We start from the raw sequence: 18,128 nt of genomic DNA on the forward strand, positions 1-18,128 counted from the left end.
TGACTTTTCAAGTCTGTTCTGGCTTTTTTTAAGTCATTGATTAGAGATTATAATATGTTTATTTCATTTATCATAGAATCAATTTAAAAATATTTTACTGCTTCGGGAGCAATGTAAGAACCTCAGTGTACCTCAAATCATCCCGTCCTGCCTATTGTGCTCCTTTTGTTATTTATTTTAATTCTGCATTGGCTATAAACCCACAGTACATTGTTTCTTCATTAAATAGTCATCAGACTTCTACACATGTGTGGAGTGCACACATACATTGATTTTTAAAGGTCCTTATAATTATTGGCGTATTTACTGTCCCAGTATTCTTATTCTTAATTTATTTTTGCAGAACCAGATTTCTTTTTTTTTTGAGACTGAGTTTCACTCTTGTTACCCAGGCTGGAGTGCAATGGCGCAATCTCGGCTCACCGCAACCTCTGCCTCCTGGGTTCAGGCAATTCTCCTGCCTCAGCCTCCTGAGTAGCTGGGATTACAGGCACGCGCCACCGTACCCAGCTAATTTTTTGTATTTTTAGTAGAGACGGGGTTTCACCATGTTGACCAGGATGGTCTCGATCTCATGACCTCGTGATCCATCCGCCTCGGCCTCCCAAAGTGCTGGGATTACAGGCGTGAGCCACCGCGCCCGGCAGAACCAGGTTTCTAATATTGTTTCTTTCTGCTGAAAGAAATCTTTTTCATAGTTATTATAGTACAAATATGCTGGAGATAAATTTTCTTAGCTTTTGTCTGTCTGAAAAGATGGCATGATCATGGCTCATAAAATACAACCTCAACTTCCTGAGCTCAAATAATCCTCTTACCTCAGCCTCCGAAGTAGCTGGGACTACAGGTGAACACCATGATGCCTGGCTAATTTCTTTGTAGAGACATGGTCTCACTATGTTGCCCAGGCTGGTCTTGAACATCTGGGCTCAGGCGATCCTCCGGCCTCAGCCTCCCAAATGCTGGAATTACAGGCATAAGACACCACACCTGACCTTTAATCAATTTTGAAAATTCCTGGCTCTCTTTTCAAATATTCTGCCCCATTTTCTCTTCTTTTACAACTCCAGTTATATGCATATTAAGTCATATGGGAATGACAGTTGTATTCTATTGCCTCACAAATCTTATATGCTGAGTTTCAGGTTTTTTTAAATCCCTTTTTTCCACTTTATGTTTCAGTTTGAATGATTAAGAAGTAAAAAGTAAACTCCTTATTATAACAGCTTGGAGTAAAACGAAAAAACAATTGGTATTTTGGCTATCCTAATACTACCATCTTTTATTTTCGAATAAACATTCATTTATTCAAACTGTCACTTCTGCCACTAGTTTGCAACGTTCATGGTGGAGAAAAATATTGTTTACAAACATTGATTGGAACTAAAGTCATCATTTTTATTTTTATTTAGTAAATCAGATTTTGAAATAATAAAAGACTTTTGGTATCATAAATTAATCTAATATTGGTCTTTAAGGAAACTATTAGAAGTGTGTTTAGTGTTCTGAATTTTTGCAGATTTGTATTGCTTTTTATGTATTTACATATTTTCTATTAATCTATATAAAAATTGGTTGATTGCATTTCTCTTATTGAGTAGTTATTTTACTCTCAAATATTTTTTAAAAACTTAGATGAATTAGATTGCTTCTAATTGCTGCTTTTAGTATTGGCTACAATTAGAATGGGACGATGAAGTTTTCATGAATAGTTTTATATTAAAATTATTTTTTCTTATTCTTTTCCTTATTTCTTAGAGGAATTTAATGATAGAATTTTACGACCAGAATTATCAAATGATGAAATGCTGTCTCTTCATGAAGAATTGCAGAAGATTTATAAAACATACTGTTTGGATGAAAGTATTGACAAAATTAGATTTGATCCCTTCATTGTAGAAGAGATTCAAAGAAGTAAGTCAAAGATGATGAGAATGAATTATTTAGCACTTAAGCAGTTTTCAGAGTTTTACCATTTATTCTGTTTATTATTGCAGTGGCTACGTGCAGTACATGGGCAGCTATTATTCTCTTTTACTAATGAGATGAAAGCTTTGAAGAAACAACTTATTCATACTTTACATATTTGTCAGAACTAGACCTTGGTTGATGTAATTTCTCATTCTAGTATATTTCTTACAGTGGAGTTTCAGTAAAACATAGTTTTAGAACTGTATGCTCTTCACTACGATGACTTTTAAATTAACATACATTTATGCTATTTACAAATAATTTCTAAAATAGAATTTTTTTAATAGTTGCTGAAGGGCCATACATAGATGTTGTGAAACTTCAAACTATGAGATGTCTTTTTGAAGCATATGAACATGTTCTTTCCCTCTTGGAGAATGTATTTACCCCGATGTTTTGCCATAGTGATGAGGTAAGTCAAACTATTCACCTTGTTTGAGAATTACTTTTAGGGGTGGAGGGGTGGTGACGGAGTCTCATTCTGTGGCCCAGGCTGGAGTGCAATGGCATGATCTCAGCTCACTGCACCCTCTGCCTCCTGAGTTCAAGTGATTCTCCTGCCACAGCCTCTTGAGTAGCTGGGACTACAGGCATGCGCCACCATGCGCAGCTAATTTTTGTATTTTTAGTAGAGATGGGCTTTCACCATATTGGCCAGGCTGGTCTCAAACTCCTGACCTCAAACTCCAGCCTCTACCTCCCAAAGTGCTAGAATTACATGCTCACTGAGCCACCGCGCCCGGCCTTGTTTGAGGATTTTTATGCAGAATTTATTAGTAGCTCTGATATCATTAGATGAGTGATTCAAGTAACAAAATAAAATAGAAAAATAAAACAAGATTGCCAAGCGTGGTGGATCATGCCCATAATCCCAGCACTTTGGTCTCGATCTCTTGACCTCGTGATCCACCCGCCTCGGCCTCCCAAAGTGCTGGGATTACAGGCATGAACCGGTGTGCCCAGCCTAATCCCAGCATTTTGGAAGGCTGAGACAGGTGAATCACTTGAGTTCAGGCATTCAAGACCAACCTGGCCAACATGGTGAAACCCTGTCTCTACTAAAAATACAAAACATTAACTGGGTAGGGTGGTATGTGCCTGTGATCTCAGTTACTCAAGAGGTTGAGGCAGGAGAATAGCTTGAATCTAAAAGGCTGAAGTTGCAGTGAGCTGAGAGCATACCACTGCATTTGAGCCTGGGCAACAGAGCAAGACTCAGTCTCAGTGAAAAACAAAACAAAACAAAAAAACCAAGATTAAGAAAGTGAATATTCTTTTCTACTTTGTAATTAAGTGAAGATTAAAAAATAATTGTAGAAACAATTATCAATACCAAAATCTGTTTGTATTTATGTGAATAGATAGATTGGGATCAAATAGGTCTGCCTGATTTGCCATATGCCTGAGTGGCTTTGTAGTACTGCAGTCATGCAGAAATCTCATTGTATACACATTATTTACAAAACTGTGGCAGTCCTCTGCATTTGCAGTATTTTCATCCTTACCCTATTTGACTATGTCTGTATTCCCTTGATTGAGATAGCTTTTTTTTCCAAAACCAGAAAGTAGTCAGCTAAGGTAGCATGTTTTAATGTTAATTATAGTAAATGATAATTATTATTTATTATTTTAAAGTATTTTAGACAACTCTTAAGAGGTGCAGAATCACCAACACGCAATTCAAAATTCAACAGGTAGGTTGTATGTTTTGTTTTAGAACTTGCTGATGCTAATCATTCTATGATAGCATCATTGTCTTTATTAGCTATTTTTCTGAATGAATATGTGGTTCCGTTGTTATATGAGTAGACAAGGGATTTTACTAGTGAATTGTGGAACTGTGTTATATATAGTGATCTGAAAATGCCTAAAATTCTTTTAGAAAAATTTAACAAGATATATAATATGGCCTTGTTAATCTCATAATTAATATATATTAGTTTTGTATACCTGCCTTATTGGAGACTAGGGCATGCGTAAGTGGCATCCACAGATAACTCAGAATTTAGACAGTTTTTGTTTTAGAGGAAACTTCTTGTTAGAGTGCTTACTGGGTACAAAAGTGGAGGGATGTTTCTTTCTTACTTTTTTTGGCTCTCTGGAAATCTAAGTGTATAGTTAAATGATCCAGAGAAAGGCAATAGAAGAAAAAAGCTTTATCCATTTATAAACTGGATAATGTTCTGATTTGTCTTTGCACAAAATTGACACACCTTCCAATAATGAAGTATAGACATAAAATATATGAATAAATATATATTTTAAGTCACTTAATAGCAAATCAACAAAGCTTTTCTAAATTTCCAATGAAAAAATGTTAATGGCCAGGCACGGTGACTCATACCTGTAATCCCAGCACTTTGTGAGGCTGAGGTGGGTGAATCACTTGAGGTCAGGAGTTTGAGACCAGCCTGGCCGAAACAGAAAAATTGTTTGAGCCTGGGAGGCGGAGGTTGCAGTGAGCTGAGATTGCACCACTGCCCTCCAGCCTGGGTGACTCTGTCTCAAAAAAAAAAAGAAAAAGAATGTTAAGAAACTCTTTTAATTTACTATATATAAGGTAAATGAATCATTTCATTTCACTTACCTTATATGTGTACAAAATTGACAGACATCTCAACACCTTTCAATTTGAGCAAGTATCTAATAAACATACAAATAAATTGGATATATACTACAAAGAGAGAAGTAGATAAGTCAAGAAATGGAACAGTGTTTTAGATAGTTAGTACAAAGAAAAATGTGAAAACTTTACCATGAGGAAAATATATTGTATTTCTTGACATAAGCGTTACAAGAATGAACTTTTTTTTTTGACCATTGAATATTAATTCTGATTTAATGCCTCAGTAGAGGCATTAAATGTGTAGTACACATGTAATAACTTTTCTGAAAGGTAGAAAATACCTTTAGGATTATCTGTAAAAAATCTCTTTTTTTGCTTTTTCCTAAAAATTTATGTGTTATAGCCATGAAATATAGACTTTATTTAACAATAATCATATTTATGCTATTTAAAATAGCATTGTTTGCTCAGGCCACATGCCTCTTCTTGCATTTGAATACTTTTCCAAGGAGTTTCATCAAATTTGCTGACATACTTGAGAAGCAGGTAGAATTTATCCTTCGATGTTTGGAGTCTCATACCAGGATACGGAGCTAATGAAATGCCTTTTTCTAGGACCATTTAAGGGGAAGTGGTTCTGTGATCTTAAAAGCCTGCTTGGTAGCTGACCAGGCATGGTGGCTCATGCCTGTAATCCTAGAACTTTGGGAGGCTTCGACAGGTGGATCACTTGAGATCAGGAGTTTGAGACCAGCCTGGCCAACATGGTGAAACCCCGTCTCTACTAAAAATACAAAAATTAGTTGAGTGTGGTAGAAGACATGTGTAATCCCAGCTACGTGGGAGGCTGAGGCAGGAGACTGACATGAATCCAAGGAAGCAGAGATTACAGTGAGCCGAGATTGCACGACTGCACTCCAGCCTGGGCGTAAGACACTGCCTCAATTAAAAAAAACAAAGAAAACAACAACCAAAAAAACTAGCTTGATAGCTAAATCTAAATCAGGGTCATAACTTGGGAGATGAAAATCTTTCTTTGCTGCTTTGAGAACAGTTGATTATTTTCAGCATGTTAAGGCACTAATTTTGTTGGCTTTAAAATATATAAAAAAGAACAGGTTATATGGGTTTTTTCCATTCTGGATACTGATTATGACTTTTTAAGGTATGTTTTTCTTTATGGTAATCTGACTCTAATAGTAACTATCAGTCTTGCTTCTGTGATACTTAATAATTTATTTACCTATGTCTAATACATTAAAAGAGTTTCTTAACATTATTTCATTGGAAATTTAGCATAGCTTTGTTAATTTGCCATTAAATGATTTAAAATATATAAAGTATTTATTCATATACTTAATATCTACATTTTATATTTTCAAAGTAAAATTATAATGCATATTGTTTATTACGTTCTCTGTTTCGTTGTACACTCAAAGTACAACATTTTTTTTTAATATTTAGAGATCTTTTGTTAACTGTGCTTCTTAGCTTAAAACATATATATATATATATTTATTTGTTTGTTTTTCTTTAAGTTCTGGGGTATATGTGCAGATCTTGCAGGACTGCAGATCTTGCAGATCTTACATAGGTATACACATGCCATGGTGGTTTGCTGCCTCCATCCCCCTGTCACCTACATTAGGTATTTCTCCTAATGATATCTCTCCCCAGTCTCTCCACTCCCTGCTATCCCTTCCCTAGCCCTGCATCCCCCAACAGACCCCACTGTGTGATGTTCCCCTCCCTGTGTCCATGTGTTCTCATTGTTCAACACCCACTTATGAGTGAGAACATGCGGTAAAACATATTTTTTTACTCAAGCTAAAATGTGAAGCATAAGTGATTATATCTATTATGGACACAAATTTCATGTTGGAAAATATGAGGGTTTTTTTTTGTGCCAGGTATTTGGTGACTCAGTCTCTTTATACTTTCCACTGTGTGAAAGAAATGGTATGCCTAAGACAAAGGAAAGATATAATTATTTCTGGATATTTAATTTCTAAGAACATTTTTTAATAATGCAGAAAAAAGTTTTTTCCTGACATACCTAATTTTTTCCATGTCACCCAATATTATAACATATTTAATTTTTAAGAACCTTTTTTAGTATATAAACTTCCAAACACAAAAGACAATTATGTGCATTTATTTCTCTTCCCTTTATCACCTTATTCATGAGGATTTCTTCCCTTTGCAAAGATGAATGTTATACACCTGTGTAGCTTCTGAAGCTTTTAAATTTTGTTTTGTGTTCTAAATTGAAGTTTATATAATATCTGGGTTTTCTTTCTCTCCTCTTTTTATACAATTTCACATATCTGTTATTGCAGAGGTAGCCTAAGTTTGGATGATTTTCGGTAAGTGTTGAGCATGTGATTCTTTTCAGTATTAAATGTTTTTAGAAAGTACATTGTGAACAACCTCATACAAATAAAAAAGAAAAAAATGAAACACTGTGGTATTAACTGCCATTGTATCCTAGCTATTTAGGATAATCTTTTAAAATGAATACCTACTTTGATTCTAGATATCTACTTTTTGATATAGCATATGTCATTATAAAATAAAAATGTCCTGGTACTTTAAAGATATTTTCATCATTTAATTTGCCAGTATCTTGTTTTTTAAGGCTGACTCATTTTTGTTCTTCTTGTTGATTTTGCTAAATTAGTTTTAGAATTATTTATGTTTAAATAACCTTTTTTTTTTAGTAAGAAGTATAATGATGTTTTTGCATTTCTGGGCATAATCACAAGTGAGAGTTTTAAAATTTCATATTTCAACAACCTCCATTGTTTTATAATTTCCATGTTATAGAGACTAGAATAAATTATCTAGATTCTAGAGATTTTGAAAATATTTTGTTAACATTTTTGTGTTTTGGGAAGCATTTTTTTAAATCAAGGACAATTGTGTCTGCAATTCTGGATTAAAAAAAACCTAATTGTATGTTTTTAAAAATAGAATAATCTAGTTTAAGTACCCCTTTTCTGCTTACTGCTTATTATTAGTGTTTTTCCAGTTTTTTCAGAAGTTTGATTTACTTCTTGGATAGTGTAAAATACACATTACTGCATATTGGTATATTTAAAACTTCATTACTTTTCTTTCTTTAATTGTATTATTTCAGTAGATAATTTAAATTTTCCTCATAGGAGTAATAGCTATACACTTGAGGATTTAAAACTGGAGTGCAGTGGTACATTCTCAGCTTACTGTAACCTCTGCCTCCCAGGTTCCAGTGATTCTTCTGCGTCAGCCTTCCTGGTAGCTGGGATGACAGATGCTCACCACCATGCCTGGCTAATTTTTGTATTTTTAGTAGAGACAGGGTTTCACCATGTTGGCCAGGCTGGTCTCGAACTCCTGACCTCAGGAGATCTGCCTGCCTTGGACTCCCAAAGTGCTGGGGTTACAGGTGTGAGCTACTGTACCCAGCCTTGAGCATGACTTTTAAATTGGATAAAAGTTATGGTTTTAATTGCTGAAACATTGGGCAGTAGGCTAACAGACATTTTTGCTACTTTTAGCTTATTTATTTTGTTGCTTTCCAACTATTTCTGCTTTCAGAAATTCAGCTTTAAAAAAATTGCAAAATTAACATTTAATATTTATGGCAAAGCAGACTGCTTTCCTAGGGCTCCATTTGCTTTTATCCCTATTCTCATTGCTAACCTTTCTCTTTGGCACTATTCTTTTTCTTACTTTGAAGTTAAATAATTTAAGATCCATTTTGTACCTCATGCCTTTTTTGAGTATTTATATGATTATAAAGTTGAATTTTGCTTGAAAGTTTGTCAGTCATAGACAGTTTTTTTTTTAAAAGTTCTATTTGAAAATGAAGCACTGAGAAAGTAATAGCTTAATGTTTTTTTCTGTTGCATTATTTTAGTATAGTTACTCTAAAGGGATGTTTTCGGTTTTGAACAGATCTTAGGTATTTTTCTATCTATTTCAAAATATCACAATAAGAACTATATTCCACTAGGGGGCTCTCATCTTTTAAAAATTTTAATCTCATTAATATTTTGAAGTTAATACTAGGTAAATTTTGAGAGTTTATAAATATATATTGTCCCATTTATTCATCTACCAAATTTAAACTTTAAATACTATGTCATTTTTGGCTTCTGAGATGTTGTTACTTAATCCATGGATGAAAACTCCAGAACTTATGTTAGCTATACCTTTAGTTTACATTTTTAAAATTTTTTTTTTTTAAAAAAAATAGTTTACAATAAACTAGACTGTTGTGATGATTTGCTATGTACTTGATACATTTTTGTTTAATATTCAGGAACACGCAGAAAAGGGGAGAATCATTTGGAATCAGCAGAATAGGTAGCAAAATTAAAGGAGTATTCAAAAGTACCACAATGGAGGGAGCTATGTTGCCTAACTATGGTTTAGCTGAAGGTGAAGATGATTTTGTAAGTAAAAATGTATAAGTTTGATTTATGTATAACTTTAGACTTAACTATAACATAAAAAAATTAGATACACTCATTGTTTTCCTTTTGTTTTTGGAGAATCTGTGTTCTGTTTAATACTTTCCCTCTATCTTCTTACTTAAGACTTCCTTTGTATTTCTCATTCCTTCATTAGTTATGATAGTTTCATGATGTGAATCTAATTTTTAATATTCATGAGAACTATGTTATTGCTTATTAAGGCAGAGTGGTTTCTGTTAAGCTGAGGTATTTCTAGTAGTCAAACAGTTTACCATCTTTTGGTTAAGCTTCATATTCTGATGTTACCTTTTTCCCACCGTATGTTCCAGGTATACAGAGCTGTTAATAGATACTCTGACTCCTTGCTACTTAAACTGTGGTCTGTGGACAAGCAGCATTGGCATTACCTGGGAGCTTGTGTAAATACAGAATCTCAGGCCCTATCCTAGACTTACTGAATCAATTTGCATTTTAATAAGATTTCTAGTTGACTTATATGTACATTTTACTTACCATGCTATTTTATTTCTCTGTATGTTTGTCCTGCTTAAAATGCCCTTCCTTCATTTATTGACCTGGAAAATTCATATGCATCCTTGAGAATGCCGCTGTTCCCCATAAACCTTTATGTGAATCCCTGAGTTGAACTGAGCATTTTCTCCTTTTATGTCTCTATTATATCATATGTTAAAGCTTGTACCATAATGTATTTGAAGTTATATATTTATGATGGTCTTTCCTATCACATAGTCCCATAAAGGCAAGTATTGTCTCATTTGTACTTTTCATTTTTATTGAATAGAGATCTTGGATTCTCATTTGCCTTTTAATGACCCTGGGCACTGGGGATGAAAAAATGATTACATGTAGACCTCGGCCTTAAGAAATTCACTAACTCAGGTGTAAAGGGGATGTTTAGTACTGATTGGATTGATTATGACCAAGAAGGAGGAAAGGTGGGGAGACAGGAGTAAACCCTTTTCTTTACCCCATCCTTTTAACCTTTGTCCCATTGCCTTGATGAATTACTAAGGGTAACTGATTCTTCATAATGATTTAAATGGAAGAAAATCTTATTTAAGACCTTTTTTATTAATCCAAATACAGCAATTTTTTATGCCTTTATTTTTCCCTATAAGTGTGGGTAGTATTTTTGTGCAGGGTTTGGTAGCTCACATCTGTAATCTGAGCACTTTGGGAGGCTGAGGCAGGAGGATTGCTTGAGCCAAGGAGTTCAAGACCGGCTTGGGCAACATGGTGAGACCCTGTCTTTACAAAAAAGTAAAAAATAAACTGAGCATGATGGTGCACAGCTGTAGTCCTAACTACTTGGGAGGATCACCTCACCTCAGGAGGCTGAGGCTGCAGTGAACTGTTTGTGTCACTACACTTTAGCCTGGTTAACAGAGTGAGAGCCTGTCTCAAAAAAAAAAAAAAAAAGAAAGAAAAAGAAAAAAGTGTGGGTAGAAGAAAGTAGAGAAAGTCATTTTGAAAATAATGTTTATGTTTTCTAATTTTAAGCAATTATATTCTCAGTTTTCTTTCTTTCTTTTTTTTTTTTTTTTGAGACAGAGTCTAGCTCTGTTGCCAGGTGCCAGGTGCCAGGCGCCAGGCTGGAGTACAGTGGCACGATCTTGGCTCACTGCAACCTCCGCTTCCCGGGTTCAAGCACTTCTCCTTCCTCAGCCTCACGAGTAGCTGGGACTACAGACGCGCGCCACCATGCCCAGCTAATTTTTATATTTTAGTAGAGACGGGGTTTCACCATGTTGACCAGGATGGTCTCAATCTTGACCTCGTGATCTGCCCGCCTCAGCCTCCCAAAGTGCTGGGATTACAGGTGTGAGCCACCGCGCCCAGCCAGTTTTCTAATAATATAGAACAGTGGGAAAAAATTTAAATGCCACTTACACCCATAATCTTACCACCCAGTAACCACTTCTATTAATAGTTTGGTGATTTTCTTTAAAAAAAATCCCCCAAACACAAAAACCTTTTCCTTTTCACTAGACTAGACTACATTATAAATATAGTTTGCTATCCTTTCTCCCCATTCGATATTATAACAAAAGTATTTACTCATGTTATCCTGAACTTTTAAAACATATTTTTTATGGAGGAAGGTGTATTTTGCTTTCCCAATTGCTTGATACACAGGCTGTATTTCAGCTTCAGTAATAGGAGGATATCTTTAAAAAGCTGAGAGAGTTTGCTCTGTTTTGTAGTGACCCAAGGAAGAAGGAAATTATTGATTGGGAGCAAAGACAGTAGTAACAGAAAGTTGGAGAAGCAGGCAAACTAATGTTTAATACTATCAAAGGAAAATACAGGGACAGTAAGGTGCTGACACAGACTAAGATGATGCCACTTAGGATTTAGAAGACACTGTGCTAGTTCCAAGCTGGGGGTCCTGGGGAAATCCGCTTTGTCTTGTTTAGGAAGTTGAGGGAAAAGAGAAGTTGCCAGTTTCACTGCCAGGAATAAAGTGGTTTGTAATCTTAAATTGGAGACATTTAGGATATCTTATTAGAGACATAGAAGACGTTATCTTTCAGAACCCTTATTGTGTCATTTGGCAGCAGTGCCTACTCGCTCAGTGATCTTGGATATGTTGGTTAATTTTATTGTGATTTTGTTTTGTCACCTTAAAATGGAGATAATACTATTTATCTTACATAGAGATGTTATAAGAAGTATTAACCAAGTAATATATATGAAGCACTGAGAACAGTGCCTTGCACATAGAGTAAGTCCTGTAAGCACATCAGTGCTCATAGCTATATGATTGCAAGTTGTGAATTAAATTAGCATCCATCCATATGCTGCCCTGTGAACCAAAGCCTGGTATATAAGATTGGGTTGGGGCTAGGTTTGGTGGCTCACACCGGTAATCCCAGCACTTTGGGAGGCTGAGGCTGGAGGATCACTTGAGCTCAGGAGTTTGAGACCAGCCTGGCCAACAATGTGAAATCCTGTCTGTATAAACATAGAAAAATTAGCTGGGTGTGGTAGTGTGCCCATAGTCCCAGCTACTCAGGAGACTGATAAAGGATGATCACTTGAGCCTAGGAGGAGGTTGCAGTGAGCCTGGCAACCTAGTGAGACCCTGTCTCAACAACAAAAAAAATTGGGTTGATGTAGCAGAAAATGCATTTCTGTTTTAAGTTCAGAAATATGGCTTACAAATATAGTTATGAAATATAATATGCCTGTACATATTATACAGAGATATATACAGAGATAACTTGGGAGTTACCTCTGTATAGGAAAAGAATAATCAGAAATACTAACATTTCTTAAGGAAATAGAAGGACATTTAACCTTTTATCTCCACCTTCCATAATCACCATCCTCTTGGTAGAAAGAACAGCTGTTTGGAAACGAAAAGTATTTAAAGTACTTGGTTTTCCCTTATTAACATTTTGATTACAATATTTACTTATTTTCAAATAGCGTTAAAGGATGCCCTGAAAGTTCTTAGAGAAATATTTCCCTAGATATTTTTCTTTAGACTTTGTTGATAAAAATACCATTTAACTAGTAACAGTAATAAATTACTAAACTTTGACCTTTTTCATTGCTAAGAATTTTGTTTTCCCATTTTGTTTCTTAGATTGATTCTGAGGAGCTTCTTTTAATTTAAGAATGTCTTTTTTTTTCTTCTGGCTTTTAGTCAGCATTTTCAACAAATTCTCTGTCATTTTATGATTCACTTTTTCTTCTCCTCAGAAGCCAGATCCATTAACAAAAATATACTTGTAGTAACCATGGAAGATGCTACCTTAAACCTCAAGTATTAAGCGTTGGGTGTTTCCCTTATACATCTCTGTTTCTTCCAAGATTATAAGGAGATAATCTTGCCTCTTAAAAGGCAAAACCCAACATCTGTCATCTATTTTTATAGTTTTGTTTCTTAAGGTCTTCAAGTTATTTTCAACAGAGCATTAAGAAGTCTTCCTAAGATCAGTAAGAATCTTATTAGAGATTATGGAAAGCCAATTTAGGATGAGAACAGAAAAAAGCAAAGGAAGTTTCTGGGGGAGGAAAGGAATTTCCTTAGAAGAGAGGTGGGTACCAGGGTTAAGAGGAAAGAACTGAGAGTGAAGGTAGGGTTAGAATTCTGGAAATAAATTCCTCTGTATTACTGGTTTGCTCTGACTAGGCTACTCAGAATTCTCTTAAGTGCTGCAAACTTTGACTCATTGCTTTTAAAAAGGTGTGTTCGTTTTATTTATATAATTTTGTCCTTTTAAACATGAATAAGAGATGTCTAGGTGAGTTGATGTTTATAATATGCCAGATTCAAAGGAACTCTTCCAATTTAAAAAATAGAGACAGTTGTTTCCTTCTTCCTGTGTATCTATTTCTAGAACATGTAGTTTTGTTTTTTAAATAATTGTTACTTTATTTTTTTGGTATTTGAAAATATTTAGCATTTAAACATTTATGTTAAAGTTTTAGAGTGATGAAACAGAAAAACTCTTAATTCTGTAGAGGTGGGTTTTATTCCGACCTTTTTTCCAATTTTATGTTAACTGCTACAGTTTTTACTTGGGTCGTTTTTATAGTTAAAAAAAATTTTTGGAGTAAATATTTTTATTACAACAAATTTTCAAAAATGGAATTACTTGTTTGAAATCGTTTTTTGATTCTTTATAGATACACATTGCCATAACACTTTCCAGAAGGGTTGTGCTGGTATACCTTGTAACCAGCAGTGTGTCACAGATCTAGTTTATCTGTGCAGTCTCCCATCAGTGACTGTTGTCATTTATAAAATTTTACTTTTCAAAATGAAAAAATACCAGTACATTAATTTTTATTTCTTATCACAAAGGTTGAACGGTTTCTGTATTTGTGTTTTACATATTTTTTTCCCATAATCTCTAAGGTATTTATTCTTTATCTTCTATTATATTTTCTTTCTTTCTTTCTTTCTTTTTTTTTTTTGAGACAGGGTCTTCCTCTGTCACCCAGGATGTAGTACAGTGGCACAAACTTGGCTCACTGCAATCTCAGCCTCCTGGACTCAAGCGGTGCTCCCACCTCAGTCTCCTGAGTAGCTGGGACTACAGAGGTGCACCACCATGCCCAACTAAATATTTTGTAGCCACGAGGTCTCACTGTGTTTCCCAGGCTAGTCTCAAACTTCTGGGCCAAGCATTCCTCCCACCTCAGCCTCTGCAAGTGTTGGGATTATAGGCACTGTCCCTGGCCTATTATATTTTGATATACAGATGATACAACAAAACTTAGAGTTGATGCTAATAACTTAGTTTTTAACTTTTTGTCTTTATTTTTTCAGTAGAAAATTTAATATTACCTAGCTTTCAGAGTCTTAAAAAATTATCAATTGATATGGGCGTATTACTTTTTACTCTTATCTCATATGCTATAATTCTAAAGGTATTGGGAATATTAAATTTATCCCATTAATTTTTTTCCAGATTGAAGAAGGTATTGTTGTAATGGAAGATGATTCTCCAGTGGAGGCTGTGAGCACACCTAATACTCCCCGAAACCTTGCTGCATGGAAAATTAGCATTCCATATGTAGACTTTTTTGAGGATCCCTCCTCTGAAAGGAAGGAGAAAAAAGAGAGAATTCCTGTGTTTTGTATTGATGTTGAAAGAAATGATAGAAGAGCAGGTAGGAAGCTTTCTGAACACCTTTCTTAAAAGATGCCCATGAATGAGTATTGTTTTCAGGTACGATAAACATTTTGCCACTTCAGTCTAACAAATATAGCTGCATATCCAAAAGAGAGTGTCCAAAACAGAAAATTGAAAGAAGGCTTAGGATGTCCCAGGTTATCTTTGTTAGCAGTTAACTAACTCATTCAATCAACATTTATTGAATGAAGCCTGCTAGACACCTGACAGTCCATCAGGCATTTAATGTAATGTTCTTTTAATGGTTTTGTTGCCATCATTAGACATTATACTTACTCAATTATCATTAATCCATACAGCACTATATCAGGTATTATATTAATTTAATTAAGGCAGTATTTTTTTCTCGCCCATTTTGTGGGCTAATTAGAATTGATGAAAATATGGCCAGGCGTGGTGGCTCACTCCTGTAATCCCAGCACTTTGAGAGGCCAACGCGGGTGGATTACCTGAGGTCAGGAGTTTGAGACCAGCCTGACTAACATGGTGAAACCCCGTATCTACTAAAAATACAAAAATTAGCCATGCATGGTGATGTGTGCTGTAGTTCTAGCTACTCAGGAGGTTGAGGCATGAAGATCACTTGAACCCAGGAGGCGGAGGTTGCAGTGAGCCAAGATCTTGTGATTGCTCTCCAGCCTTGGAGAGAGAGTGAAACGCTGTCTCCAAAAAAACAAAAAAGAACTGATGAAAGTATGGTTAAAACTTTGCAAGTTTTCTTCATGTTTAGCCATATTTTTTCTTTTGATTATTTCAGGTATAGACTGTAGAAGAGATAAGGGTTAACGGCGTCTGTAGCAGGATAAAGTCACCCCTTTCAAGTCCTACTTGTAACTTCATAAAAAGAAATCGAATTAAAAAATAAAACAGTCACCACTTTGCACTTTGTCCAAGAAGTGGGTCAGTCAGTGTAGGGAAAAGCACAAAGTCACGTATATTTTGAGAATGATGAGCAGAAAATAAAGTTGAGCTCAGAAAGAGGGAGTTATGAGGAAAGAAGGAAAAAAAGTGACAATGTTAGAAAATGGTTTTGAGAGGATAACTAAGTGGTAGTGTGAAGATCAGTGCTAATTATTCTTTTTTATTTTTCAAAAAGTATTAGGTTTTCTGATTTTCTTCAAAAGCTGATCCTGTTTCAAGAATATGAGACACAGGAATTGGGAAGGAAGAATGCCCAGAGTAGCTAGTTATAATTTTTCCTATCACTAAATACCAGGCAGAGTCTTATTCTGTCCAGGTCTTAGGCCATACTGCCTGATTTTGTTGGAGTTGCTGTTTAGTCTTACTAGTTGTTGTTCTCTCAGCATTCTGACAGGTGGACAGCCAAACCATTGTCAATAATAGAGTCTGATTTCTGTTTCAAACTTAGTTTTGTTTGGAATATACTTTTGGTTTTGCTTTATGACAACTGCCTTTAATTTTTATGCTTTATTTTAAAAGGTTAATAATTTAACATAAATTATAATAATTTATGGCTCAATAACTGAAAAATAAAACCCCAAAAATCTTAAAACTTGTATTTTATTTTTTAATTTAATTTTTTTTTCTTTTTGAGAGAGAGTCTTGCTTTGTTGCCCATGCTGGTGTGCAGCGGCATGACTGTTACTCACTACAGCCTCAACTTCCTGGGCTCAAGTGATCCTCCCATCTTAGTCTCCTGAGTAGCTGGGACTATAGGTGCATGTCACCACACACAGCTAATTAAAAAATTTTTTTTGTAGAGGCAGGGTTTCAGTGTGTTGCTGAGGCTAGTCTTGAACTTTTGAGCTCAAAGCTGTCTTCCCACTGTGACCTCCAAAAGTACTGGGATTTCAGGTGTGAGCCACTGTGCCAGGCCAAAAGCTTGTATTTTAAAGATAATGCTTGTCAACAGTGCTGCAGACTTCTACTGTCAATGTAATGTGCGCTTAGAAACCATGATCTATGAGAGAGAAAAAAGTGTATCATTTACTATGTTGATTTTATATGGATAACAAAATAAAAATTTCAGCATTAAAAACCTAACCTAAATATACTGTGGATCTTTTAAGACCAGTGTTGAAGAAGAAAACTAGGATTTGTTTTATATGTTGTGATCAGGTTGGTTTTTTCTAAATAGAAGTATTGTTTTGGATGGTTGTGGTATTGATTGACTTGATCATCTAACACATGATGTTAGATGTTAACAATAACAATTAACATTTATGAGGTATGTACTCTGTGCTATGCACTGTACAAAAGTACTTTATGTAGATTATTTTATGTAATAGACACAATTATTTTTATTCTACATCTAAGTATTGTAAGGTACGGTGGTATTATTTGTTTAAGACCGCATGGTAAATGGGGGCAGGGTTAACTGGGATTAGAGTAGGCAGTCTGATTCCAGACTCACTCTTGAAACTATTACTATGTGCTGCCCAATTTGGTAGCCAGTAACTGCATGTGGTAATTAAATTCAAATTAAATTGTATTAAAATTTCAGTTCTTTAGTTGCAGTAGCTGCATTTCAAATACTCAGTGACAACATGGGGCTAGTGGCTGCTGTTTTAATGCAGATCCATGGAGCATCTTCATAATTGCAGACTTCTATTGGATAGTACTGCTCTGTACTATGTTAAATTAGGACAGCATGGTAAATATTTGAGAGACCCAAAATCAATAAAAAAAATTTTTGTGAAATACATCATTTTGGTGACATTTAAAAAATAATCATAATTGCATGATATTTTAAAGTTTCTGTCAGCTCTGATTCTGTATAGAAAAAGTATATTTTCTTGAGATAACTTCATAAATAGATAAAATTTGTTAGTTACTTCTAGGTAACTAAAATATGGGATAAAATTTGTTAATAATGTTATGCCAAAAATAACAAATTATGACTGTGGAATAATTTCCAGTTTTGTATTCTTTTTTTTTTTTGAGACAAAGTCTCACTCTGTTGCCCAGGCTGGAGTGCAATGATGCAATCTTGGCTCACTGCAACCTCTGCCTCCCAGGTTCAAGCGATTCTCCTGCCTGAGGTTCCTGAGTAGCTGGGACTACAGACGCCCGCCACCATGCCCGGCTAATTTGTATATTTTTAGTAGAGGCAGGGTTTCACCATGTTGGCCAGGCTGGTCTCGAATTCCTGATCTCAAATGATCCACCCACCTCAGTCTCCCAAAGTTCTGGAATTATAGGCGTGAGTCACCATGCCCAGCCAGCTTTGTATTCTTAATGTTTTAAACATGGCATTCTTTTAGGGTGTTAAAATTATTTGTTACTCAGTGTGTGTTTACTCAATTTACAGTTGGACACGAGCCTGAACACTGGTCTGTCTATAGAAGATATCTTGAATTCTATGTACTTGAATCAAAATTAACAGAATTTCATGGTATGTTATTCTTTTTGGATAAAACATTACATTTCAGCATTACTATTCTTTAAAGCTATGATACCAGATTAATTTATTTTAAATAATTATACCAAAGAAATACA

General features: G+C 35.0%; 1 protein-coding gene across 26 annotated transcripts in view; it reads left to right on the top strand.

Moving 5' to 3' along the window:
* SNX14 (sorting nexin 14) overlaps positions 1-18,128 on the top strand; it is a 160,776-nt gene that overhangs the window by 58,949 nt on the left and 83,699 nt on the right. For 21 of the 26 annotated variants that reach the window (XR_010336683.1, XR_010336679.1, XR_010336684.1 and 18 more), the window contains 7 exons: positions 1,759-1,914; positions 2,259-2,383; positions 3,607-3,665; positions 6,877-6,903; positions 8,844-8,976; positions 14,445-14,646; positions 17,941-18,024. Coding sequence is in view for 6 of the 26 variants with exons in the window: in XM_012468806.2 (XP_012324229.1) it covers positions 1,759-1,914; positions 2,259-2,383; positions 3,607-3,665; positions 6,877-6,903; positions 8,844-8,976; positions 14,445-14,646; positions 17,941-18,024 (786 nt within the window). In the remaining 20 variants the exon portion in view is untranslated. The remainder of the gene's footprint in view (positions 1-1,758; positions 1,915-2,258; positions 2,384-3,606; positions 3,666-6,876; positions 6,904-8,843; positions 8,977-14,444; positions 14,647-17,940; positions 18,025-18,128) is intronic. The other 5 variants (XR_010336686.1, XR_010336687.1, XM_012468808.2 and 2 more) reach the window with 1 other exon arrangement.

Source organism: Aotus nancymaae, unplaced genomic scaffold (genome assembly GCF_030222135.1).
Source record: "Aotus nancymaae isolate 86718 unplaced genomic scaffold, 86718_ANA_hifiasm-v0.15.2.pri h1tg000040l, whole genome shotgun sequence".
Lineage (NCBI taxonomy): Eukaryota > Metazoa > Chordata > Mammalia > Primates > Aotidae > Aotus > Aotus nancymaae.